The following is a 26,286-nucleotide window of genomic DNA, read 5'->3' as shown; positions in this document are numbered from 1 at the left end:
GTATAATCATAAGGGATTTGATTTAGGTCATATCTGAATGGTCTAGTGATTTTCCCTACTTTCTTCAATTTAAGTCTGAATTTGGCAATAAGGAGTTTATGATCTGAGCCACAGTCAGCTCCCGGTCTTGTTTTTGCTGACTATATAGAGCTTCTCCATCTTTGGCTGCACAGAATATAATCAATCTGATTTTGGTGTTGACAATCTGGTGATATCCGTATGTAGTCTTCTCTTGTGTTGTTGGAAGAGGGTGTTTGCTATGACCAGTGCATTTTCTTGGCAAAACTCTATTAGCCTTTGCCCTGCTTCATTCCGTATTCCAAGGCCAAATCTGCCTGTTACCCCAGGTGTTTCCTGACTTCCTAGTTTTGCATTCCAGTCCCCTACAATGAAAAGGACATCTTTTTGGGGTGTTAGTTCTAAAAGGTCTTGGAGGTCTTCATAGAACCGTTCAACTTCAGCTTCTTCAGCGTTACTGGTTGGGGCATAGACTTGGATTACTGTGATACTGAATGGTTGGCTTTGGAAACGAACAGAGATCATTCTGTCGTTTTTGAAATTGCATCCAAGTACTGCATTTCAGACTGTTTTGTTGATCATGATGGCTACTCCATTTCCTCTAAGGGATTCCTGCCACAGTAGTAGATATAATGGTCATCTGAGTTAAATTCACCCATTCCAGTCCATTTTAGTTCGCGATTCCTAGAATGTTGACGTTCACTCTTGCCATCTCCTATTTGACTACTTCTAATTTGCCTTGATTCATGGACTGAGCTAACATCCCAGCTTCCTATGCAATATTGCTTATTATACATTGGACCTTGCTTCTATCACCAGTCTCATCGACAACTGGGTATTGTTTTTGCTTTGGCTCCATCCCTTCATTCTTTCTGGAGTTATTTCTCCACTGATCTCCAGTAGTATATTGGGCACCTACCGACCTGGGGAGTTCCTCTTTTGGTATCCTATCATTTAGCCTTTTCATACTGTTCATGGGGTTCTCAAGACAAGAATGCTGAAGTGGTTTGCTATTCCCTTCTCCAGTGGAATTCCCTTCTCCATGTTACGTTAGCCTACATTAACCTTTTCTTTTTATGCAGTACGTTTGTTTTTCACAAACTTAGAGAAAAAAACTGAAGTGAAAATGAAGGAATCAACCCATTTCATGTGACACATTTCTCTGCCATAAGGAGTACTTCCTTCAGAGAGCCTTTCTCCTTTAATATTAAATTATGAAGTCATTTAAGAGGCCAGGTAATTTTTTTTAAATTACAATTGTTCAGTGTGACAGCATCCTTTCTTTGCTTTAATATTTAGCACTGTCATATACCTGGCCACCTCTCAATCTGCTATTCTGTGGTTCCATAAAATCTGAAAATTTTCTATCATCTTTATATTACTTATTGCCATGTAATATATTTATATTCTGCTCTATATTCATATTTGAGTGGATTCAGTCTATGGCTTATCTGTGACAATTATGTGCTCCAAATTTCCCCTTTTTACTTGTCTGTGAAACGTATCTGGGACTGGGACTTTCCTGGCAGTCTAGAGGTTAAGACTGTGCTGCCAAGGCAGCAGGCACGGGTGTACAGTCCCTGGTCCAGGAACTGGCATTAAAAAAACAAAAAAACATTAAAAAACAAAAACAATGCTGACAATAAGTGCTTCATCTTACCCTGGATTAGAAAAATTCTTGTAGGCCAAGAAGCTGGAAAGTGAACACTTCACATTTATGAAATATAACTAAAGGAATTCAAGGTGACACTTTTATATATCACAGGATGTCTATTATCTTGCTATTACCTTAAATTATGATTTACTGAAATACAAACCTTAGAATTATTAGTACTATTACTTATCAGTTTTGAGAAATACATAAGAGCTGAACTTACTTGATCCTTTCTTCCACTAATTGTTAAGTTACTTATGGCCCACGCAGCTTCTTTCTGAGTGCCAAAATCTCCCTACAAAAGCAAAGTAAAGGATATAAACTGCAATATAAGATAAACTGGAAAAGGTGTTTCCTGAAATGATTTTTCAACTGCATACTCCCCCTGGTTTTCTTCTAGCCTTTATGTATCCATATAATAAAAATAAGGCTTTGAACCCAATTTACCCTAAACAAATGGAGATTCTATTTTGTGAACTTTCCCAACAACAAACTGACTTGATATTGCTGTTCATAATATCAAATGAAGTCAATGATAAAATACAGGAAAATCAGTTAAAAAAAATAAGGAAGTTACAATTTTACTTTAGTCAAAGAAATGTCAAGGTGAAATAAAGTATCTTTTTAAACACATAGTTTTAAAAATAAAAATACCCATGATTAATGAGACTGATAAAGACTACTCTTATAAAGGTTACTCTCATACAAATTAAAAAATAAATTTAAAAAGTCATATATTTGATTTAATAATCTCACCTTTGAGAGTTAACCAAGAAAATTTAAAAAACCACAATGGATTAATACTGAACACTGTAAATCAACCATACTTCAAAAAAAAAAGCTGCAGTAGGACATCTACTTTTACTTATCAGATTGAGAAAACCCAAGTATCTGTCAGTAAGACTGGTAGGAGTGTAAAACAGTACACAACCTTACTTGCAATAAATGGGCATTATATAGCAAATTTATATCTATGTCTATTTGTGGATCCAGTGATCCTAAATGTAACCTGGCACGCGGAAAAAACCTTACATAGACATTTGCTTATATTTAAAGAAGAAACAATATTAGAATAACCCAAAAATTAAGGGAAAGAGTAGGGAAGAACAGACAAAGACAGAAGTTAGACCTTTGTGTATTACCTTGAAAACAAGGTACTTATTTTTCACTTGGAAACTATAAATGCTTTACATAACCAAAAACAAAATAAAAAAGGGAATTTTTTAGCAGTCCAATGGTTAGGTCTCCAGACTCTCATTACTGAGGGTCTGAATGAGGAACTAAGAAACCATAAGCCTCTTGGCATGCGCAAAAATAAAGAAAAATAAAACCCCAAAACTGAAGCAATTTCCCCAAATAAAAGAAAACACAGAAACAAAAAACTGTATATGAAGCTGGTGGCTTAACTACACATATAGAAATTATTTCAAGTGACATTATTTTTAAGTACATCATTGATGGAATATATCCTGAAGAAAAAAAATCCTCAAGGAAATCCCAAAAGTGGAGTAGTGATGTTATTAGCATCAATGTGGTCTTGTTATTTTGACAGATTTTATATTATATACCTCAATATATGTCAAGTAACTGTGTCTACAGAAAGATTTCCACCATAGACGAGACAAAAATACAAAATCAAATAAGTGAAAATAAAAAAGTTATCTTAGTGATATCTGATAGCTTTCTTTCATTCACAATTTTTTATGAATTCTCATGTTTACAAAAATTACAATATGTATATCTTTCATTTTCTTAAAAAAAAACAAAAAAATTTACTTCCTATTTTATTCATTCAAGCCTAGATAGATATCATGACAATCTTGTAGCAATGATCATCCTTAGTATCTGAACTATGACCTTTAAATACCACTTGCTACAAAAAGGAAGCAAGACACCCTGAAAATAGTTAATTCTAGGTCTAGGTCAGAAAATATACCAAAAAAAAGCGCCCAAGAATCATGTCATATCCAAAAGGTAGGAAGCTCTCAACAAACATCGGGTGATGTTAAAAAGACAGGCACCAAACTTAAAAGAGGTTCCCACTGGTCAGGGACAACCTGAGTGTCAGAAAGAATAACTACAAAGGACTGAAACTTTTAATAAAAATAGATGTATGTAAATCTGTAATTTCCTAATGACACTGAAAACTTCGCACTAGTCTCCTTTTGAGGTTGTTAGGGAACCATGTCATTCTAAAAACTGAATGATAATAAGCAGGAATCAAACATTTATCTTGCTTTTAATATATGAAATATATTTAAGAGTAAACAAACAGCTGATAAGGAAACGCTCTTTAATCTTCTTTACTGAAGAATCACGCCTAATACATAAAGAATGACACAATTACAAAGTCATCATTTTGCAGTTCCTAGTAAAATAAGAGATCTAGGTACTGTTCATCATGACTGCTTAAAAACCACTATGTGAAAGAATGATGAATAACATTATAATAATGGGTGGAACAGTCTGGTAACACTTGAGCTCACTTATCAATCTAAATTATCACTAAATGTAGGATAAACAGAATGTATCTCCCCATGTGAATCATTAGAGCATTAAATATTTTTCCCTAAAAACTGAACCCAATCTAGCAGTTTGTAAGAAACATGGAGGAAAAGAGGATAGAGATAACTTCTCTTTAATGAACAGATCAGTGTTCAGGAAAAAACCCGCATGCTGTGATTGTGACATTTTATTTTTTGATTGTGACATTTTAAATTGTGTCCTTCCCAAAAGTTAATGTAAGCATGTGATGACATGGCATATGACTAAATAGCACAATTACTTGCTGTTTGATCTTGGGCAGTTTATTTGTCTACACTAGAGTTTCTTCATCTGTCAAATGCGAATAATTCTTGACCTTATAGAGTTACAGCATTAAATAAGGTAATATATGTAAAGTGCATGGAACAATATTCAAGCATATATGATTTTTAATAAATTCTAAGATAATGGTAATTTTGATAAAAGAATAAGAAAAAGGGCAGTGGTTTCTAAAAAGAAATGTTTCATGTATATAAAAATTGCTTGTAAGTTTTAATATTAATACTACTTTACTGTACTACTCATGCCACTGTATCAATTCTAATTAAACAAAAAAATATATATACACACAATTAGTTATATTAAGTTCTTCTCCTCTTACACAGATACTAACAAGATGACTTTCTTACCTTATCCAAAAGGTGTATTATCATTGGTACAAGATTGGCATCAATTACTGCCTGAACCTGCTGCTGATTTCCTGCAGTGATGTTAGAGAGGAACCACACTGCTTCCTGTAGAAAAAAACTCCTTTAATATTTCTTACTGAAAAATAAAATCTGCAGCTGAAGTAGGAAAAAGCATTCACTACCATGACCAAATGATTTTTACTATGGAATGAGTTTCATAATAAAAAATTTCAGCATCTGTATTTCCCTGTCCCCTTTTCTGTATTTTTCCTTGGACAAATTGCTAATGAAATAAACTAACCTTCTAAAAACTTCTTGAAAATGTTCCAAGCACTAAGACTATAAAGAAGCTTGGCTGAACAAATACTAAGAAATTGATGAACTGTAACAACCCAGCAGAGGTGATGGAATTCCAATTGAGCTATTTCAAATCCTAAAAGATGATGCTGTGAAAGTGCTGCACTCGGTATGCCAGCAAATTTGGAAAATTCAGCAGCAGCCACAGGACTGGAAAAGGTCAGTTTTCAATATAATCCCAAAGAAAGGCAATGCCAAAGAATGCTCAAACTACCACGCAATTGCACTCATCTCACATGCTAGTAAAGTAATGCTCTAAATTCTCCAAGCCAGGCTTCAACAGTACGTGAACTGTGAACTTCCAGATGTTCAAGCTAGTTTTAGAAAAGGCAGAGGAACCAGAGATCAAATTGCCAACATCCGCCAGATCATCAAAAAAGCAAGAGAGTTCCAGAAAAAAACATCTATTTCTGCTTTATTGACTATGCCAAAGCCTTTGACTTTGTGCTGCTGCTGCTGCTAAGTCGCTTCAGTCGTGTCCAACTCTGTGCGACCCCATAGATGGCAGCCCACCAGGCTCCCCCGTCCCTGGGATTCTCCAGGCAAGAACACTGGAGTGGGTTGCCATTTCCTTCTCCAATGCATGAAAGTGAAAAGTGAAAGTGAAGTCGCTCAGTCATGTCCGACTCTTAGCGACCCCATGGACTGCAGCCCCCAGGCTCCTCTGTCCATGGGACTTTCTAGGCAAGAGTACTGGAGTGGGGTGCCATTGCCTTCTCCATTGACTGTGTGGATCAAAACAAACTGGAAAATTCTGAAAGAGATGGGAATACCAGACCACTTGACCTGCCTCCTGAGGAATCTGTATGCAGGTCAAAAAGCAACAGTTAGAACTGGACATGGAACAACAGACTGGTTCCAAATCGGGAAAGGAGTACATCAAGGCTGAATATTGTCACCCTGCTTATTTAACTTATATGCAGAGTACATCATGAGAAATGCTGGACTGGATGAAGCACAAGCTGGAATCAATATTGATGGGAGAAATATCAATAACCTCAGATACGCAGAAGATACCACCCTTAAGACAGAAAGTGAAGAAGAACTAAAGAGCCTCTTGATGAAAGTGAAAGAGGAGAGTGAAAAAGTTGGCTTAAAACTCAACGTTCAAAAAACTAAGATCATGGCATCTGGTCCCTGCACTTCATGGCAAGTAGCTGGGGAAACAGTGACAGACTTTGTTTTTTGGGGCTCTAAAATCACTGCAGGTGGTGAATGCAGCCATGAAATTAAAAGACACTTGCTCCTTAGAAGAAAAGCTATGACCAACCTAGACAGCATATTAAAAATCAGAGACATTACTTTGCTGACAAAGGTCTGTCTAGTCAAAGCTACGGTTTTTCCAGAAGTCATGTATGGATGTGAGAGTTGGACTATAAAGAAAGCTGAGCGCTGAAGAACTGATACTTTTGAACTGTGGTGTTGGAGAAGACTCTTGAGAGCCCCTTGGACTGCAAGGAGATCCAACCAGTTCATCCTAAAGGAAATCAATCCTGAATATTTATTGGAAGGACTGATGCTGAAGCTGGAACTTCAATACTCTGGCCACCTGATGCAAAGAACTGACTAATTTGAAAAGACCCTGATGCTGGATTGAAGGCAGGAGAAAAAGGGGACAACAGACGATGAGATGGATGGATGGCATCACCGACTCAATGGACATGAGTTTGAGTAGGCTCCAGGAGTTGATGATGGACAGGGAGGCCTGGCATGCTACAGTTCATGGGGTCGTAAAGAGTCAGACACGACTGAGCGACTGAACTGAACTGAATACAAACACAAATTTTATTTATTCCCTCTTCTATTCTGATCAAGAGACCTAGCCAAAATGGATGAGTATCTCAATTATTCATGATGATGAAAACACACAAAAATGAAACAACGGATTGTTTTTGTACACTTATTTGTAATATTCATTCACTGCACCACCTCTCTCAAAGATAAAACAGAATCAGATGTTCAACGGCTTTAATGATCTACCTCAATGATCTTTTTATGCTACCCTTTATACCACAATGGTGCTACTGCTACCAAAAGGATTACAAATCGCTTTTCCTCATAGAAAATAAAAGCAACTTGAAAACACAGAAAGAAATGAGACAAAAAAAAAAAAAAGAAATGAGACAAAATATCTGCCTAGTGTCCTATGTAGGATATTACTATAATTTATAAACTTAATAAATCTATTAAACATATCAATTTACTAAAGGAAACATTTTCTCTCTTTTAAAAAACTAGTAAACAAATTTTACTCCTAATGTGCAGAAGGCTCTTTTGGATCAGATCACAGGATCACATTCAGTGAACCTGTCAGAGATTTTAAGGTGCTAGGCTACTTAGGTGAGCTGCTCCTGGGCTATAATCATAGGCAATGTTGTAATCAACAACCCATGCACTTCCCTCAGCCTCAGATGCACTCCAGTATCAGCATCACCAGTCAGTGCCCCCTTTTCATAGCCTCCACAAGCACACACACATGCACACGCACATACACACACTATCAGTTAAAAAATATTAAACTTAAGATTACTTAGATATTAAAATTTTCTAATCATACAACATTTAACACCCAATTATCTCTATTTCATCATTTCCAGGAGAGCCAAGTTTGCACTGTTTGCAACTGGTTTATTGTAAAAATGGAAAATCATGTACCAGTCCATATCATAAAGAGTAAAATATCTTAGTTTCTCGTAATGTCTAAATGACAGCTTATATTAACAATAAATATTAAAGATACTCAACCATGTAATTTCATAAATGAAAATGACTTCTTCACATGCTATTTATTAAACAGTATTTAAAAATACTTACTTTATTAATTTTCTCTTTGGGATGTGTCAGAAGTGCAGGGAAGTGTGAAAGAGCATCACAGTTTAAAACTACTTGTGTTTGCTCATCAGTTCCAGTAACAATATTGCCTACAGCTCGAAGTGCTGCTGTCTGAAACATAAAAATATTTAATAAGATGATGCTGTTCTACAGGAATCACTCATTATACACAAAGGTGTATTAGGCAGGCTATGAGAAATATGTTCATTCATTCATGGCAATCTGTATTTTTGAGCAAGTTGTGTCAGACACTGATTTAGAAACAGAGGAGTGAATAGGTCAGATACAACCTCAGTTCTTAGGGAGCCTCCATTACTGTAAGAGTAAATGGTCAATAAACAAGTAAGTATGAAGGATAACTTTAGATAATAATTATGACCATAAAGAAAATAAGATAATACAGAAGTTTTGTGTGAACACGTTTTCAGTTTTCTTGGGCATACACCTGGGTGTGGAATTTCTGGGTCATATAATAACTGTCTAACTTTTCCAGGTACTGTCAAATTACATTCCAAAGAGGCTATACCATTTTACATTCTTACCAGTAATGTACAAGGATCATATTTTCTTTACATTCTTGCCAACACGTTACTGTCTTTTGGATTATAGCAATCCTGGTGCGTATAAAGTAGTACTTCACTGTGGCTTTGATTTACATTACCTTAGTGACTAATGATGTTGAACATCTTATGTGCTTACTGACCATCTGTATGTCTTCTTTGGAAAACATTACTTTTTAAAAACCATTTAGAATTGGGCTGCCATTTTTTGTTGAGTTTTAAGAGTTTTTTATGTATTCTAGACACAAATCCTATTTCATATATGATCTGTGAATATCCCCTTCCATTGTGTGGGTTGTCTCTTCACTTTCTTGATGGTCTCTTTAGAAGTTTTAAATTTTGGAAGTCTAATTTGGGGGGCGGGGGGGCATTTTTTCTTTGGCTTCTAACAGTGTCAAATCTAAGAAACTACTGCCTAATTCAAGGTTATGAAGATTTATGCCTTGTAAGAGGTTTATATTTCCAGATGTTTCATAATATCTGTTTTCATTTAATAATAGCTGTGATTCATTTTTGAGTTTATTTTTTAAAAATATAGTGTGAAATAGGGATCCAACTTCATTCCTTTATATATATGGATATCCAGTAGCCTCAGAACCACTTGTTGAAAAGACTGTTTTTGCTCACTGAATTTTCTTGGCACCCTTGTTGAAAATCAATTGATCACAAATATATGAGTTTCTTTCTGGACTCTTGATTCTATTTCATTGATCTGTATGTCTATCCTTATACTAGAATCACAATTTTGTTTTCTCTAGCTTTGTAGTCAGGTTTTAAGTGAGAAGTCCCCCAACTTGACTCCTTTTTCAAGACTGTTTTGGCTATTTCTGGGTCCACTGTATTTTCAATATCGATTTTAACAAGAACTGCATTTAATCTGTAGATAATTTGGGGGACCATTACCACCCTAATACTGAATCTTTCAATCCACAAACATAGGTATCTTTCTACTTATTTAGGTCTTATTTAATTTCTTTCAAAAATGTTTTGTAGTGAGCCAGTTTCTTCAACTGGAGAATGCACTGGCGACCCACTCCAGTACTCTTGCCTGGAAAATCCCGTGGATGGAGGAGCCTGGTGGGCTGCAGTCCATGGGGTCGCGAAGAGTCGAACGCGACTGAGCGACTTCACTTTCCCTTTTCACTTTCATGCATTGGAGAAGGAAATGGCAACCCACTCCAGTGTTCTTGCCTGGAGAATCCCAGGGACGGGGGAGCCTGGTGGGCTGCCATCTATGGGGTCGCACAGAGTTGGACACGACTGACGTGACTTAGCAGCTTAGCAGCAGTTTCTTCAACAAATAAATTTAATAAGGGAAAGAATAAAGGAAGAGTAACAGAAACGTAAGGGCATGGCTACTAAATGTAATGTGCTGACCTTGTTTGAAGACCTACTGATTTGGTCAAGTTGTGGGGAAAAAAAGAGGCAAAAAGTAAAATTCAGATACTGATTGGATTTGAATGATTATTTCTAAAGTGCTCTTAACAGTACTGTGAATGTTAAAAAATAGGCTTACTTCTTACAGATGCAAGCTGTATGAAATTATACAATATCTGGGATTTGTGTCAAAGTAATCTGGAGGGGAAGTAGAAATATACAGGAAACCTACATAGTTCATTACATTATTCTTTCTACATGTCAAATTTATGGCATGAAAAATTAAAAAAGTTTTACAAAATCTGTATTAGTAATCAGGTAAGGTATAGAACATTAAATTTCTCTGAGAGCTGGCTAAAGTAAAAGTCTAAGCGCTATTTTCTCAAAGTCCAGTATTAAAAGTGAAGATGCATTCAGAAAAAAAAACAAAATGCAAACCAAAAACCTATACCAAGACATAAATACCACATTTAAGAAATGCAAACTTCATGATAAGAATTTAGTAGGAATATTTAAAATAGACTACAAATACCCCTAAATGACAAAGTATTCTATTAATCAATTATTTGTGAATTTAGCTAAGTGTTCCTTCTTTTCTTTAAAGTGCTTTAAATTTTAGAGATGGGTTTTCATTTTGATAGCATATGAAGAGCTTTTTAAAGCCCAGATTTCAAGGAAATATAGCAGATTTATTGAAACAAATTCTAAAAGTTGGGCAAGGGAAACCAATTTTTTTCTTTAAGCTTCACACACCTGATTTTATCATCTGGCCAAAGTTGATAAAGTGAATCTGGTTAACAGTTTTCCTTATGCTATTATTGTAGTTTATAGGTTCTTTGTCATTCTATGATTAAAGCACCCTATTTACCTCTGAAGGACAGGGAGATCTTGCTGCACCTCCCTTTACCACCGTTGTTTGACAGTTATTGCTTAAAACTGTGTGAACGTCTCACCTTCTCTTTATTAGCTTTTTCTAGATGCAGGTTATTTGGGATATTTCTATGGAAGGATTTTAAAATAATACAATAAAACAAAAATCAAAGAAAACGATTTTACATAACTGGAAGAATACAAGTTAGGAAGCCCCTAAGCAGCACATTTCAGTACAGAGCCTTTATCACAGTGCCAGTGACGCTGAGCATTAACTAAACTTGCCAGGTGCAGTGAAGAAGAGTAAAAAAGGACAGCTGTAGGGGAAAAAAAGAGTAGGAGAGTAAAAGAAGAAAAACAGGGAAAGTAGGAAACATAAAATCATCAATACTTGTTTCAGATGCTACCCAAGTTGCTTTAAGAACTGCCCTGCTCTACGTTAGAGATCAGTAATTTACAAAGAAGTCAACTTGGCTTTTTTTTCTGAAGGAAAAGGGATATTCTTGTAGTAATCATACCTCATTGTCTCCTTCTTTAAAATGGGGATATAATAATTCACTCTTTTCCATCACAGATATATTATTATTAGACTAAAAAATACTTTAAACTATTGATATTATCCATATTCGAATGTCATGTTTAAAGCAGATAGTAGCATGTTATTAATATAAAACTCACCTGCACTTTAACTTCCTGGTGGCTGAGAAGAGGAACCAAATGAGGGACTATTCCAGAGTCTATTACCATCTGTATCTGTTCGTTGCCAGCATCAGTAAGGTAAGAGAGGGCCCAGACTGTATCTACCAATATCTAATGAATAAAAACAATTAAAATAATCCTTGAATATTTTCTCATTTCAAAAAATGTTAACCATATGGACTAACCTCTGATTGTTCTACCATCTTCTTTCTTGTTTGCTCTCACTTAAAATCACTGGAATGTTAGCCTTCTCTATTATACTAAGCACCGTCAACTATGAATGTCTGTATCAAGTATGTTCATGTTCCAGTCATAGTTAGGTATTTAGGTTAATTATGATCCCAATCACTGATAGCCACTCCTCAATCACAAAGATACAAATATACTATGTAGCACATAAAATATGAGAAAAAGACATTCTCTTTCCCAATGCTCAGATGGAGGGATAATAGGCCCAAGGACATTGTGATAAATGTATACAGTTGGAAAGAGTATATGTATCCAACATTATATGTATATGTATCCACCTTAAAAATATCTGGGGTAGGTGAATATACTCAAGGTGTTCTCACATCAGTACCACGCTGGCTGGTCTAAAGCCAACACTCCAGTATTAGGGTTATAGTACTTTCATCTTTTCCAACCAGTTTGCTTTACTTTGTAAAACCAGAGGCAATTTCCCAGAAGTCTCCCACAGCTACAGATAAAGACATTAAAAGTAACCACAGTCAGCCTATGAGATCTATAATCAAAAAACATGTTCTAGTTTAAAAAAACAAAACAATGAACCAACCAACCAAACTATAATTTACATCAGCTGCCAAAACTACTTTTTTAAAAAAGCTCATGTAATTAACTTATTATGATTATATTTCAAAGTACAAAAGGCCACTGTGTTTCATCTTTGTATGTTAAGTCCTAATTAGAAGTTATGGCAAAACAAAGTATGAAAAACAACTGTTAAGCTGCTAAATAATGCAATTATTGACAAAGATACAGTAATAAATAATTATGTTTGAAACTTTACTTTCAAAGCCTTTCTAGAATATGAACTCTATGAACCTTTACATTCTAAATCAATGGTATATTTATAACATCCAAGAAGCCCCCAGAAGAAAACAGCACTTTGTCATTTTTCCTTTCAGAAATTCAAGAAAGAACTATGGATATTTTTTAATGTAAAAAGAAGACATTGAATGAAAAAATTCACACACATAAGGAAGTATCAAAACAAGTGAGACAACTAAATTTCAACTCACAAAAGTAACTTCATATGCACTTTTTGTGTCAGCAAAGTTAAGTCTATGGATAAGTTTACTAATTACAACTCTCGTGTAATTTCAATATTTCACTTATGGTTTGTGGAAACAGTTTCGTTATTTTAGTTATTTTTACTTTGATGGCCTGATTTAAGAACTTGCTCCTAAGTGTTAACCAAAGAAGATTTTAATTTTAGTAAACATTATTATTTAGCAAACAATATTACTAATGCTAGTAAAAAAAGAACAATGCGAACTGGTTTAGGAAATTCAAGATAACATCAAGAGTAAGAAAAATGGAGTTACAATCTCAAATGGATTGGGTTAAACAAGTGGAAAGAACACAATACAGCTCTGAAAATAAGGTCAACCAAGATATCTGTTTTTTCCAGTAGACTTACAAACTTTGAGATTAATCTTTCTTGGAAATCTTTTAAAATAAAATATGAAAAATTTGACTATAAGAAGCCAAAACCAAAATTTGCTTACGTGTGTTTTCTGTTTGCTTTTAAAGAGCTTAGACTATTTGGAGCTATTAAAAATATCTTTAGAGCAAAGATCATGTTCCTCTATGAATGTCAAACACATGATATAATTCTAACTTAACGTAGTATAATTTGAAGTTTAAGTTGTTCCATATCTTTAGAGAGATCTTGGTAAAAAGGTATTACTACCTAAGAAACTGAAGAAATGAAGCAGTTTGTCACACACTGATCATACCAAACTGTGTTTTTAAAAACTACACGTTTCTGATGGTTGCTATGCATTTTGTTCATGTGATTTCCTTTTACCCATAACATTTCTAGCTCCTCTAACACAGGAAGGCTAGACTGACTTTATAAGCAGTTAGATCTGTTTCCTACTCATTCATTCTTCCTGAGTTGCTTTTTCCATTGCTGTGTTAGAAAGAATGAGTAGGATATATTTATTATGTTTAAAATCTAGTTTGCACTGATTTTTTTTCCCCTGTTGTTTGGATACTCAAGAATTATCTTTATACCAAGTGAGGCCATTAGCAAAGTCACTATAAATGAATTAACAGAGTAATAATGAAATTAAAGAGCAACTGACGTTTATGGTCTGGTGTAAGAATGGTACATGAATGCAAATGCACGCATAAAGGCACACACACTTTTTTTACCTTTCAAAAAATAATACCACTAGGCGTATGTGTTCTCTCACGGGCCAGCTGTCAGAATGAGCTTCCATAAAAAGATTATGAACAGTCAAAGCTATAATCTTAGTGAGAGCTTACTAACTGGCAACTTTAACAACTTCTAATGTCAGTTTTCGCAAAAAAAAATACATAATATATGCACACACATTACTGCCCAGACCAAAATAAAAGGCTTGATTTCACTTGAAATTTACATTTTGTGATATGGGTAAACACAGAGTAAATACAAAAATACCAAACTATGTATAACAGCTCTTGAACTAGGGTGAAGCCTTAAATATATATACACATAAAAATATATGATGGAAAGCATTTACTCACATTTACGTCTGTGTGGTGAATTAAAACACAAAGAGCTGGAAGAATCTAAAGAGGGAGAAATATATAGATTTTAAAATATACATAGATAAAAATATACACATAATAATATCTACTTTAGTTTTTTAAAAAAATACAAAAAACACTTGTTACCTCCTGAATGGTTTCCATTGGGGGTGGTGGGTCTTTGTGGCGACATAGGTTGACCATAACCCAAGTAACATTTCTTAAGAATGTTATAGGAATAGATGGACTTATGAAGGAAAGTAAAGGTTTCACAACTCCAAGACTTATGACATAATCTCTACACTGTGGCCCATCACCTGTAGGAAGGAAGATTTATTAATACAATAAGTAATTCAGAAAACATAAAGCACTGGGTTCAATATGCTGCTTATTGTACTTGAACCATATATTTTGATATATGCAGCAGTTTTAGACAATAATAACCTAGCTCACATTTTAGGTCTTTGAGCCAAGAGATGTAACATAAGGTACTAAGACTTCCTTTGCACATTATTCATGTATTCAGGTTTATATGCTGCTCACCTATAAAATGTTTTTATGGCATCTAAATGCCAGAAGCCTAAATAAGGTTTTCAAGTACTTTGTGAACAGAGAATTGTTGCTTTTTGTCTTCTCTCTCAATGGTACTCTAAAAAACCTTCATGTTATAAAAAGAAATATGGGAATACCATTACAGAGAAAAATATCTAGAATTTATACTGATGACCTGAACGTCAAAGCACAGAGAGTATATTAACTTTATATATTTAAACTATGTAAACTATGTCTACAGCATTTGAAGATAAAATATTTGCTCTTTTTGTATCCATTTATTATATAATGTCACTAGAATTAAAAACCAGAGATCAAGATGTGGTATTAAAAGTTATAAATCTAAAATTTGATATAAAGTAAGAGACTCTGGATATACAAACGATAGCATTCCTAACAGCAATATATTGTATGCCGAGAACAGTTCATAGGGAAACCTGCCCATTTGAAAACTCACAACTGTGGGGCACTAACCATACTTCACCTTCCATCTTGGCCCCCAAAAGGGTAATAAAGAAGAGCTTTATCAGAGCAAGGCTGATTACTTCCATGCAAAAAAAAAAATCTGTGGCAAAATAACTTTTAATATAATGGTACACAATACAGTTCAGACCCCAGATTTTTTCCATTCTCCAGCTTTGTGAATTTTTGAGTTTGCGTAAACTTAATGTTGTAGTTAAAAAACAAATTCCTGAAATACTGGAGCTGTCTTTAATTATTCTTCTTGCAATTATTTATCAGAGAAAACCAGAAAGGTATGGTAATCACGGTGGTCAACATTTAACAAGGCTGTCTATATGACAGTCATATAGACACCTGTATGATGATGACTTCATGATAATAGTGGACAACATTACTATATTTTACTGTACTAAAATCTATAAGAGATATAAAAATTTTCAACTTAAGATTCCTCTCAGAACTGCTATTGTAGAGAAAAAGTTTGGTTTAAGTTTTATCACCTCCTTTTTTCTTAATATTTCCTAGGACAGTTAAGAGAGTTGAGGAATAAAATGGACCTCACTGTAATGAAGGAGGATGAGGAAAATACCTAAATCATACACATATTTTGTAATTATTCAAATAACTAAGAGCTGACTATATACAAAGAGATATAATGGCATAAGCAACAAAATGTTCCTTCTGTTTACTATGTGTTTACACTTAAACAGCTGTAATTTCTGTAAAATAGTTCATAAACACTAGAACTGAAAACGGCAAGCTGCTTTTCCTTTTCAACTCCTAGTAGGCATTTGTACTACACAGTACATGATCACAACAACTGCTGGACTAGAATTATGAGTTTTAGACAAACCTATGATATTTCCCAGGGCCCACACTGCTTGCTCACAGACATTCTGATGAGGTGAATGGAGAAGCCTCAGGAAAAGTGGCACAGCATCTGAAGGAAGAAAACACATGCTATCATTTAAGTCTGAAGATATTATTATATATCAATTAGATTTTTAAAAAATTGAAAAAAAAAAAAAGTTGTCAATACTGTAAACTGAAAACTGAACTTCTTTGCTGAAATTCCAAAAGAAATGAGTCTATCAAAAAAATATACATATAGAAAATAAATTCTTATTAAATGATTTTCATTAGAATAACAGTAGTACAAAATTTCTGAGGAGCAGACAAAACTGTCACCATCAAAATGACAGCTTCAACATATAGACAAATATCAAATTAAGTGGATAAAACTTTATTCATAATTAAACCTGGATTTAAATTTAAAAAATTCCTTATAGAGTAAGTATTATCTTCAAATTTGAAGAAAAACTCTCCAATAATTAAAATAACTTTTGAATATAGAAATGTAAAATAGTATATCACATGGGTCTTTAACCTGGCCACATGAGACATTTTGAATCAGAAAATGCTTCTGTTACTTAACAACAAGGAAATACAGAGGGACATTTAACAGAAGAATACTGCACTGAATACATGATTCTTCCGTTTCTTTTCCTTCTGATATTGTTTTGAAAAATGCTACTTTTAAGTACATAGAGATCAGTCAGGTATACTTAGGTGTGTGTTAGTCATTCAGTTGTGTCTGACTCTGTGTGACCCTATGAACTGTAGCCTGCCAGGCTCCTCTGTTCATAGAATTCTCCAGGCAAGAATACTGGAGTGGGTTGCCATTTCCTTTTCCAAGGGATCTTCCCAACCCAGGGATCGAACCTGCGTCTCCTGCATTGGCAGGTGGATTCTTTACCACTGAGCCACCTGGGAAGCCCTTAGACAAGAATACTGCTTATATATTTCAAGGGGATTTTCAAAGTACCTTCTTAAACTTATGAATTTCTTTGTTTAGTGTGTGCTAAGTCACTTCATTCGTGTCCAGCTATCTGCAACCCTACTGACCATAGCCCATCAGGCTCCTCTGTCCATTGAGTTCTCCGGCCAAGAATATTGGAGTGGGTTGTCATTCCCTTCTCCAGGGGATCTTCCCAACCCAGGGATCAAACCTGTGTCTCTACTGTTTCCTGCATTGGTAGGTGGGTTCTTTACCACTAGCAACACCTGGGAAGCAGAATGAAATAATACTCATGGACATCTCAAGTTACAATAACATAACTCAGTGATTATTTCCTACCTACATTTGTTGGAACATAAACAACCAATCCTATAATAACAATGAAAAAAAAATTCAAGCCATTCTCTCAAAGGGCTACTTTATAAAATAGAACATGTCACTCACTGGGACAAGATGATCAAAGTAACATACTTAAGTTGGCTTATTTCAACTGCCTTATGTGTTACTGAATTCAAAGTAATTATTTTATAATTTAATAGCTCTATTCTTTCAGAAAAAGCACTAAGTGTTTTAAATAACATGTTTTTGGAAAATTGCAATTTTGTTTCTTAATAACCAACTTACTAGACTGAACTACTGCTTGAGTTTGTTCAGAGGTTCCAGATGCAATGTTTGTCAAAGCCCATGCCGCTTCAAACTGTAAAGAAGGACTACAAAAAAAAAAAAAAAAATTGTTTTAAACAGCAGGCATTTCTACATTGGCCCAAAATATCTACCAACCACTCCTCCCTTCCAGCATTTTAAAAGTATTAAATATTTTGATGTAAAAGATCTATATACCCAGTATTTTTTAACTTCCAATGACCATTTAAAATATCTCTTTGTTATAAAAAGCATATAACCCTCTCAAGGTGTCCTTATTTTTATTAAGAACTCTTTATTAAGATACCTGCACATTACTAACTAAACAGCTTTCTCAAGTAATTATCTGGATAAACTAGATCTTACTAATTTTCAAAGCTTAAAGGCTAACTAAATTCACTTGCAAGTTCCCGTTTGATCTTTATCTTCTCTTAGGGTAAACATATCTTATATTGTTTTTCACGTTGGCTTTTCAACTCCATCTTATAGCCCTTTTTTTTTTTTCGTTGAAGATCTAATTAACTACTAAGAAAATGTTGTCTTCTGCAAAGGACACACCGTAAATTATTTCTTAAAAGAATGTACTTACTTGTCATCTCTTTCAAGACAATGGACTAAAATAGGCAATATTCCAGATTTTATTAAGTCATCAATTGGTGGGTTTCGATCACTGGACAAAAGCTTCCTATAAGAGATATACATACTCCTTATGAAACTTAATGAAACATAATTAAATTCAAATTAATGTTTGATTACAATAACCTGAATATGTGCCACACTCTTCTCGAAAGTTACTTTTAAAATTTATATAATGCAATTTTCTCTATTATAAAAAGATTTATAAATTCACAGAAATTATTACTAATTAGGAAAGATGGTAGACATGAATCATTAGACATGGTTCTAACAACCATAAAGACATGAACACTTTACCACTTCTTTTAAGTTAGGACAAAAGTGTGTAGGATGCTGGTGCAAGTTTATAGCTGATACCAGTTTCCAATTCTTTATCCTACTCTACACACTAAATTAAAGACCATAAAAGCTCAACCATTCTCAACAACTAAAGGAAATGTTATTCCCATATATAAACCAAGTGATAGCTGCTAATTTACTATCTTATCAATGTAAACTCCTTGACTGAGCTTTGTAACATTCCACAAACTGACTCCACTTTATTTGTCTAACTAATTCTCTGTAATTCAAGGATCAGTTGTCTGTCCCAACATTTCAATCTAATTTGCAGGCCCTTTAAATCCTATTTCCCACACTCGGAACGCTCTCTTTTCTGTCTAGTCAAACTCTGTCTATATAACCTGTGTGTGTATGCTTAGTTGCTCAGTTGTGTCTGACTCTTTACAACCCCATGGACTGTAGGCCACCAGGCTCCTCTTGTCCATGGGGAGAGCTCCAGGCAAGAATACTGGAGTGGGTTGCCGTGCCCTCCTTCAGGGGATCTTTCCAGCCCAGGTCTCCTGCACTGCAGGCAGATTCTTGACCGTCTGAGCTGCTCTCTCTAAATTCCAAGAATATTTACATGGCATACAGCCATACTTACTGTTGAGCATCACTATTTTTTATATAGTTTTGCCTTCCCAATTAGCTTCTAAACTTCCTACAGAGCAGCAATTATTCCACATGCTTCCTCACAGTATTTTCCATAATATATGGCACAATTCTTTACACAAAATAGGATATAAGCCAGTCTTTAACCCAGTCTTTGTTAATCAAGGTTTCAAATTTGATAAAAGAAAACTTTTTTACTACTTCACTGAGGACATTCTTAAAGAGAAATGATGTTTTTTCTTTGATTGCAAAATGGTATTTTTGCAATATACAATGTATCATTAGTTTGGTGACACTGTTTTGGTTTGTGCTAAGGTGCCAGTAATTTACCTAGCCAATTTTGCAACATCAATGTGAATGCTAACACAATTTTTAAAATGGCAAATAAAGTCTTATTCTTTTTTAGAATTATTGTGAAAATAAAAGCCCCTAAAGTTATCTCAGGATCTCCTAGGGATCCACACACTGTATTTTCAGATACCCTGCCTTAGGACTTTCATTATCTTGCAGAACTCATGTTGAGAAGAGCTGCTCCAATATTTTAATTAACACTGACAATGGTGAGCATAATGTATTAATTTCTTAATCATTCTTCCTATTAACATTAATTTGCTGAGATATGAAGATTTCTGTGACTTTCTTCCTATATTAACAAAGACCTTTCTAATAAGTTCTTTAACCTGTAGAGACAACACTGTAATCTTATAATTTCCTTATCGGTTCTAGGCCATATACAGTGAATATACAAAAGTAGCAAAGTCTAATAAACATAAAAGGGACTCAAAAGCACTGGATAAGATATTATATGAAGATGTGAAGTCTTTTTCCACTTTAACATTTTATAACAAGTTAATTTCTTGCTTAAGTGTCTCTTTCCTACTGATAATTAGAACATAGGGTATTATTCTTACATATATAAAAAAACAAAGAAACCACTATATTGTACTATGATACAACCATGTCTTCCCCAAGCTATTTATTAATACATATGTCTCAGTAGTTAAGTTTCTCTGGCTTTTCCTTTGAAATATGAGTGCACAGGTTTTACAACAGAAATATGTAAAATGCTAAGTAGGAGTTTCTGTAGTCCTAAATCTTAACATCTTGCAGCCTGTACATGCTGTTTAGTTTAGTTCAGTTCAGTCGCTCAGTCGTGTCTGACTTTTTGAGACCCTATGAATTGCAGCACACCAGGCCTCCCTGTCCATCACCAACTCCTGGAGTTCACTCAAACTCATGTCCATTGAGTTGGTGATGCCATCCAGCCATCTCATCCTCTGCCGTCCCCTTCTCCTCCTGCTCCCAATCCCTCCTAGCATCAGGGTCTTTTCCAATGAGTCAACTCTTCACATGAGGTGGCCAAAGTATTGGAGTTTCAGCTTTCACATCGGTCCTTCCAAAGAAATCCCAGGGCTGATCTCCTTCAGAATGGACTGGTTGGATCTCCTTGCAGTCCAAGGGACTCTCAAGAGTCTTCTCCAACACCACAGTTCAAAAGCATCAATTCTTCAGCATTCAGCTTTCTTCCCAGTCCAACTTTCACCCCCATACATGACCACTGGAAAAACCATAGCCTCGACTAGAAAGACCTTTGTTGGCAAAGTAACGTCTCTGCTTTTCAATATGCTCTCTAGGTTGGTTATAACTTTCCAAGGAGTAAGCGTCTTTTAAAGCTTTAATTCAACTTATCGTTTGATCAATATGAAAATTGTGAGAAGAATCAGCTACCCGAGCAGGAGCTGAAGAATCTGACTTTTAATAAAATTAAACCTATTATTCATTAAAGAATGAAAAGTTTTACAATGTTTTTCTATTAGTCTATAGCAATAACATGTCAAATCAACCTTTCTCCAGTGTTTGCACATTTTAAATGTACATTAAAGTTTCTGGTTCTTAGTGAATTAGAAATTTGCTAATTTTAATATTCTAAATTAGAGAATAATCTTAGAGAATAATTTTTAAAATAAATTCATTAGGTCTATGACTATTTTTTATTGTTTGTCATCAAAGTTAATAAGAAACAGGACTACTATATAGTAAAAACCCAAACCTAAGTTACAAACATTAAATATGTCCTTAACTTACCTAGCAGCTTGAACTGCACTTAATTGAATTCCTTGGTTATCACTTGAAGCATTCTATAAAAAACCAAACAATTTTTGATGCAGATACACAATAATTAGTTGACAAGTACAAGAAATATGAATGAGGGTGGGGGAGGGGAAATCAACTTACTTGAACTATAGCTTCTAGAGAGGTATTTTGCTAGGAAAAAGTTAGAGAAAATTAAGTTAAAAATTCACCTTGTAATTCTGTATTTATGTAAAAATCACAGAATTTTTAAATTACCAAAATAACAATAACTTACCACTCTATAATCGCCATCTATGTCAGAGTCTTCACAGATATCTTCATGTGGTACATTCCTCCTCTTTAAGAGATGTTCATCTCTTTTATTCTTAAAAAAATACAACTTCAGTTAAATTTTTAAAAGCTAAGTAGTTTCACATAAAAATTAGACAATCCTGTGCCTACAAAAAAATACAAAGTGACTTTTAAAAGTAAAATGCAAATGCAGACAATTAAACCAAATTGTGAATTAAACAGGTAAGCAACACCTATTTGAGCCCCAAACTCCAAACACTACATTTTTAATGAACTGTGAACAATGTAAAAACAAACTAAAAAAAAAAAAAACAAAAAACTAATTTGATTAAAAAAGATAAGAGTAGAGTTTAAGCCAGGACCAAACAAACATACATATTTATTTAAAAGTACTGAACCATTTTATACATCATCTGGGAGCTTCTCTTTATCACCTAAAAGCAAAGTCAAAGCAAAAGTTGGGCAGTTCAAAAATCAGACAAAAATTAACAATGTCTTACAAAAATTAAGGGTCACTTGAATTTCACTAAAATGTTCAGGATGAATTTTAAAATATATTCTCAACTAACCTACTTTAATACTTGAAAAGTTGATGAAATTTTTAAATACCAAGCTCCTTTTATGGAGTAATTATTATAAATAGCAGAACTATTTATTATAACTATGACATACACTTTATATAAACCATTTAAAATTACAGAAGAAAAAACCATCAGATAATATGTTTACCTTTATTTTAGATACTCGACAAAATGCACCTTGCCAATAGTTGTCAAATTTAGTCAATATCTCCATTTTCAAAGAAAAAAGAAATGCTCATTTAAGCACTTGAGATTCATATACATTTGCTAATTTCTCTATATATGGCTGCTGTAATTATACTTGAAAGTACACAATATTAATCAGACTCACCTTTCTTAATTCAACTACAACTTCATTTCGTTGTCTTCTCATAGTCTGAAAGAAATTAAAGAAAATTGTTTTTAAAAAATCACCTCAAATTCCATCACCCAGAGAAAACTGCTATTAACATTTTGATGTACACCCCTAATCTTTTCTTCTAGTCATATATATACATAAAGTCATATTTTACTCCTAATAAAGATTATATGATGATTTCCTATCTTCACTTCATATTCACATTCTTAAATACTGAAAATCTCTTTGAAATTACTACTGGAACTATAATATTGGATATATCATAAAAGTTTAAAACTGTAACATAGGAATTATTAAAAACACAAAGAATAATCCATAATCTCACTCCTTGTAAGAATTCCCTATTTAAAAAGTAATATATGTACAAGGTTAGTAAATGGAATTGCTTTAAAAAAGGGGGGTGGGGGAGGGGGCGAAAACCTTGCTGACAATTCACAGCCTCTTTCTTTAAAGATAAACATAGCTAGGTTTACTATGATTCTGATACACTTATTCTGTTCTTTACCTTATTTTTATTTATTTTATTTAAAGATCTGGAAGACCTTTCATGATGGTATATGCAGATCTATTTTATTCTTCCTAAGGAGCACATAATTATTCTATCACATACTGTAACCATTCTGTTTTTTAACCTGTTTTTCTCACTTTAAAGTTACCTAACACATGGATACATGGATACATGTAAAACATTCAGACATTCAGAAACGATACCAGTTCATATTATGTACAGGACCACCTCATTCTTTCTAATAACTGCATATGCCAAGACATATTAAGTGGAGCGAGCAATTCATGAAGTAATACTTAGAATGTCTAATAAATACATCAAATGTATCTGAAACCGAAACTTTTAATCTTTAACAAACATATGTTCTACCCCATCTCACATGGTTCATATGAGGGTTAGATTATGAGTTCTTTTAGTATTTTTGTATTTTTATAAGCCTTATGTTACTGTTTTAAAAATTTGCAATATATCCAATATTCCAGGTCTATTAATAATTTCAAAGAGAATTTCAGCAAATGGCAACTCCATCCTTCCAGTTGCACAGATCAAATTATATATTAAAGCCAACCCTAATTCTTCCTTTTCTCTCATATTACACACTTGATTTGTTAGCAAATCATATTGCTTCAATCATCAAAACTTATCTGAAATACAACTACATATGATGATTTCTCTGCCACTCTCTGACCCAACTCACCATTCTCTCTCCACTAGATAACTGCAAAAGCCTCCTAACTTGCATCCCTCTCTCTGTTCTTGCTCTCCATCTTTCTTCCAGTCCATTATTATCACAGCAACCAAAGTAATCCTCATAGGGAGTCTTAATCTTTGTGTGCCATAGACTTGTCAGCCCAGTGCAATCAATGGCCACCTTCTCAGACTGTTGCTGTTACTCAGTTGCTAAGTCGTGTCTGACTCTTTATGACCCTATGAACTGTGCCAGGCTTTCTTGTCCTGTATCTCCTGGAGTTTGCTCAAATTCACATCCATTGAGTTGGTGAGGCAATCCAATGAACTCATTCTCTGTTGCCCCCTTCTCCTCCTGCTCTCAATATTTCCCAGCATCAGGGGCTTTTCTTTTGAGTTGGATCTTGGCATCAGGTGGCCAAAGTATAAAAGTTTCAGCATCAGTCCTTCCAATGGATATTCAGGACTGATTTATTTTAGGACTGACAGTCTGATCTCCTTGTAGTCCAAGAGACTTTCAAAAGTCTTTTTCAGCACAATTAAAAAGCATCAATTCTTCAGTGCTCAGCCTTCTTTATGGTCTAATAACGCTCACATCCGTACACAACTACTGGAAAAACCACAGCTTTGACTATACAGATCTTTGCTGGCAAAGTGATGTCTTTGGTTTTTAACACACTGTATAGGTTTATCATAGCTTTTCCTCCAAGAAGCAAGTGTCTTTTAATTTCATGGCTGCAGTCACCAGTAATTCTGGAGCCCAAGAAAATAAAATCAGTCACTATTTTCATTGCTTCTTCATCTACTTGCCATGAAGTGATGGGACCGGATGCCATGATCTTAGCTTTTTTCAAAAAGCTACTGTTGAGTTTTCTTTTTTTTTTTTTTAATATAAATTTATTTATTTAAATTGGAGGCTAATGTTGAGTTTTAAGCCAGCTACTTCACTCTCCTTTCACCCTTATCAAGAGGCTCTTTAGTTCCTCTTTGCTTCCTGCCATAAGGGTGGTGTCATCTGCATATCTGAGGTTATTGATATTTCTCCCAGCAATCTTGATTCCAGTTTGTGCTTCATCCAGCCCAGCATTTCACATGATGTACTCTGCATAGAAGTTAAATAAGCAGGGTGACAATATACAGCCTTGACATACTCCTTCCCCAATTATGAACCAGTCTGTTGTTCCATGTCCGGTTCTAACTGTTGCTTCTTGACCTGCACACAGGTTTCGCAGGAGGCAGGTCAGGTGGTCTGGTATTCCCATTTCACAGTTTGTTGTGATCCACACAGTCAAAGGCTTTTGTGGAGTCAATGAAACAGAAGTAGATGTTTTTCTGGAATTCTCTTGCCTTTTCTATGACCCAATAGACGTTGGCAATTTGATCTCTAGTTCCTCTGCCTTTTCTAAACCCAGCTTGTTCATCTGGAAGTGCTCGATTCATGTACTACTGAAGCCTAGCTTGAAGAATTTTGAGCATTATCTTGCTAACATATAAAGTGAGCGCAATCATACAGTATTGCCCTTCTTTGGGACTGGAATGAAAACTCACGTTTTCCAGTCCTGTGGCCACTGCTGAGTTCTCCAAATTTGCTGACATACTGAGTGCAGCATGTCATTAAATCATCTTTTAAGATGTTAAAATAGCTCAACTGGAATTCCATCACCTCCACTAGCTTTGTAGAAATGCTTCCTAAGGTTCACTTGACTTCACACTCCAGGATGTCTGGCTCCAGATGAGTGACAACACCATTGTGATTATATGCGTCACTAAGACCTTTTTTTGTATAGTTCTTCTGTGTATTCTTGCCATCTCTTCTTAATCTCTTCTCCCGTTCTCCTTTATTGCGCTCATCTTTGCATGAAAATGTTCCCTTGGTAACTCCAATTTTCTTGAAGAGATCTCTAGCCTTTCCTTTTCTATTGTTTTCCTCTATTTCTTTGCACTGTTCACTTAAGGCTTTCTTATCCCTCCCTGCTATTCTCTGGAACTCAGACAGTGGTTTTAAATATAGAAATGAAATATGGACTATTACCAAAAAAGCCAATTAAATGTATTGTTCCCAAAATATAGAAAACATGAAACAACAAACTGTAATACATATGCTTCATTGTCATATTAAATGGAACCTAGCAGTTCCATAATAATTACTATACTTTCAAAGTAATGATGACCATGAATGGTATTTCAGGATATCTTGCAACAAAACTGATTTTTATAGGCAGTAACAAAAATCACAGGTAACTTTAATAAATATGGAGGTTTATTGGCTACATTATTAACTGAAGGAAATACTCTTTCAGCTAGAAGTTAGTGAAAACAAGGATGCAATTATTTTTTTTCTAAGTTCCCAGGTTTTCTTGAATTCTACCCATAGTCTTCATGGGAAGACTCAGTAAAGAAACCCTTTCTAAAAAGTCAATCAGATCATTTTACTCCCCTCTTCAAAA

The 26,286-nt window shown here is 34.5% G+C and overlaps 1 protein-coding gene across 1 annotated transcript in view; it reads right to left on the bottom strand.

Moving 5' to 3' along the window:
- Positions 1–24,113, bottom strand: part of KPNA4 (karyopherin alpha 4 (importin alpha 3)) — a 32,922-nt gene extending 8,809 nt beyond the window's left edge. The window contains exons 1-13 of the mRNA XM_010839840.1: positions 22,618–24,113; positions 21,689–21,778; positions 21,556–21,585; positions 21,406–21,458; positions 18,344–18,439; positions 17,737–17,822; positions 16,168–16,254; positions 14,448–14,617; positions 14,298–14,342; positions 11,520–11,651; positions 8,017–8,145; positions 4,846–4,950; positions 1,896–1,967 (exon numbers count right to left, since the gene is read on the bottom strand). Coding sequence (XP_010838142.1) covers positions 1,896–1,967; positions 4,846–4,950; positions 8,017–8,145; positions 11,520–11,651; positions 14,298–14,342; positions 14,448–14,617; positions 16,168–16,254; positions 17,737–17,822; positions 18,344–18,439; positions 21,406–21,458; positions 21,556–21,585; positions 21,689–21,778; positions 22,618–22,659 — 1,137 coding nt within the window. The 5' untranslated portion in view covers positions 22,660–24,113. The remainder of the gene's footprint in view (positions 1–1,895; positions 1,968–4,845; positions 4,951–8,016; positions 8,146–11,519; positions 11,652–14,297; positions 14,343–14,447; positions 14,618–16,167; positions 16,255–17,736; positions 17,823–18,343; positions 18,440–21,405; positions 21,459–21,555; positions 21,586–21,688; positions 21,779–22,617) is intronic.
- Between the last annotated feature and the right edge of the window lie 2,173 nt (positions 24,114–26,286).

The sequence above is a fragment of the Bison bison genome, unplaced genomic scaffold, assembly GCF_000754665.1.
Source record: "Bison bison bison isolate TAMUID 2011002044 unplaced genomic scaffold, Bison_UMD1.0 scf7180017864135, whole genome shotgun sequence".
In the NCBI taxonomy this organism is placed as follows: domain Eukaryota; kingdom Metazoa; phylum Chordata; class Mammalia; order Artiodactyla; family Bovidae; genus Bison; species Bison bison.
The sequence above is the reverse complement of the archived record's forward strand: the minus strand, read 5'-3'. Positions and strand labels throughout refer to the sequence as shown.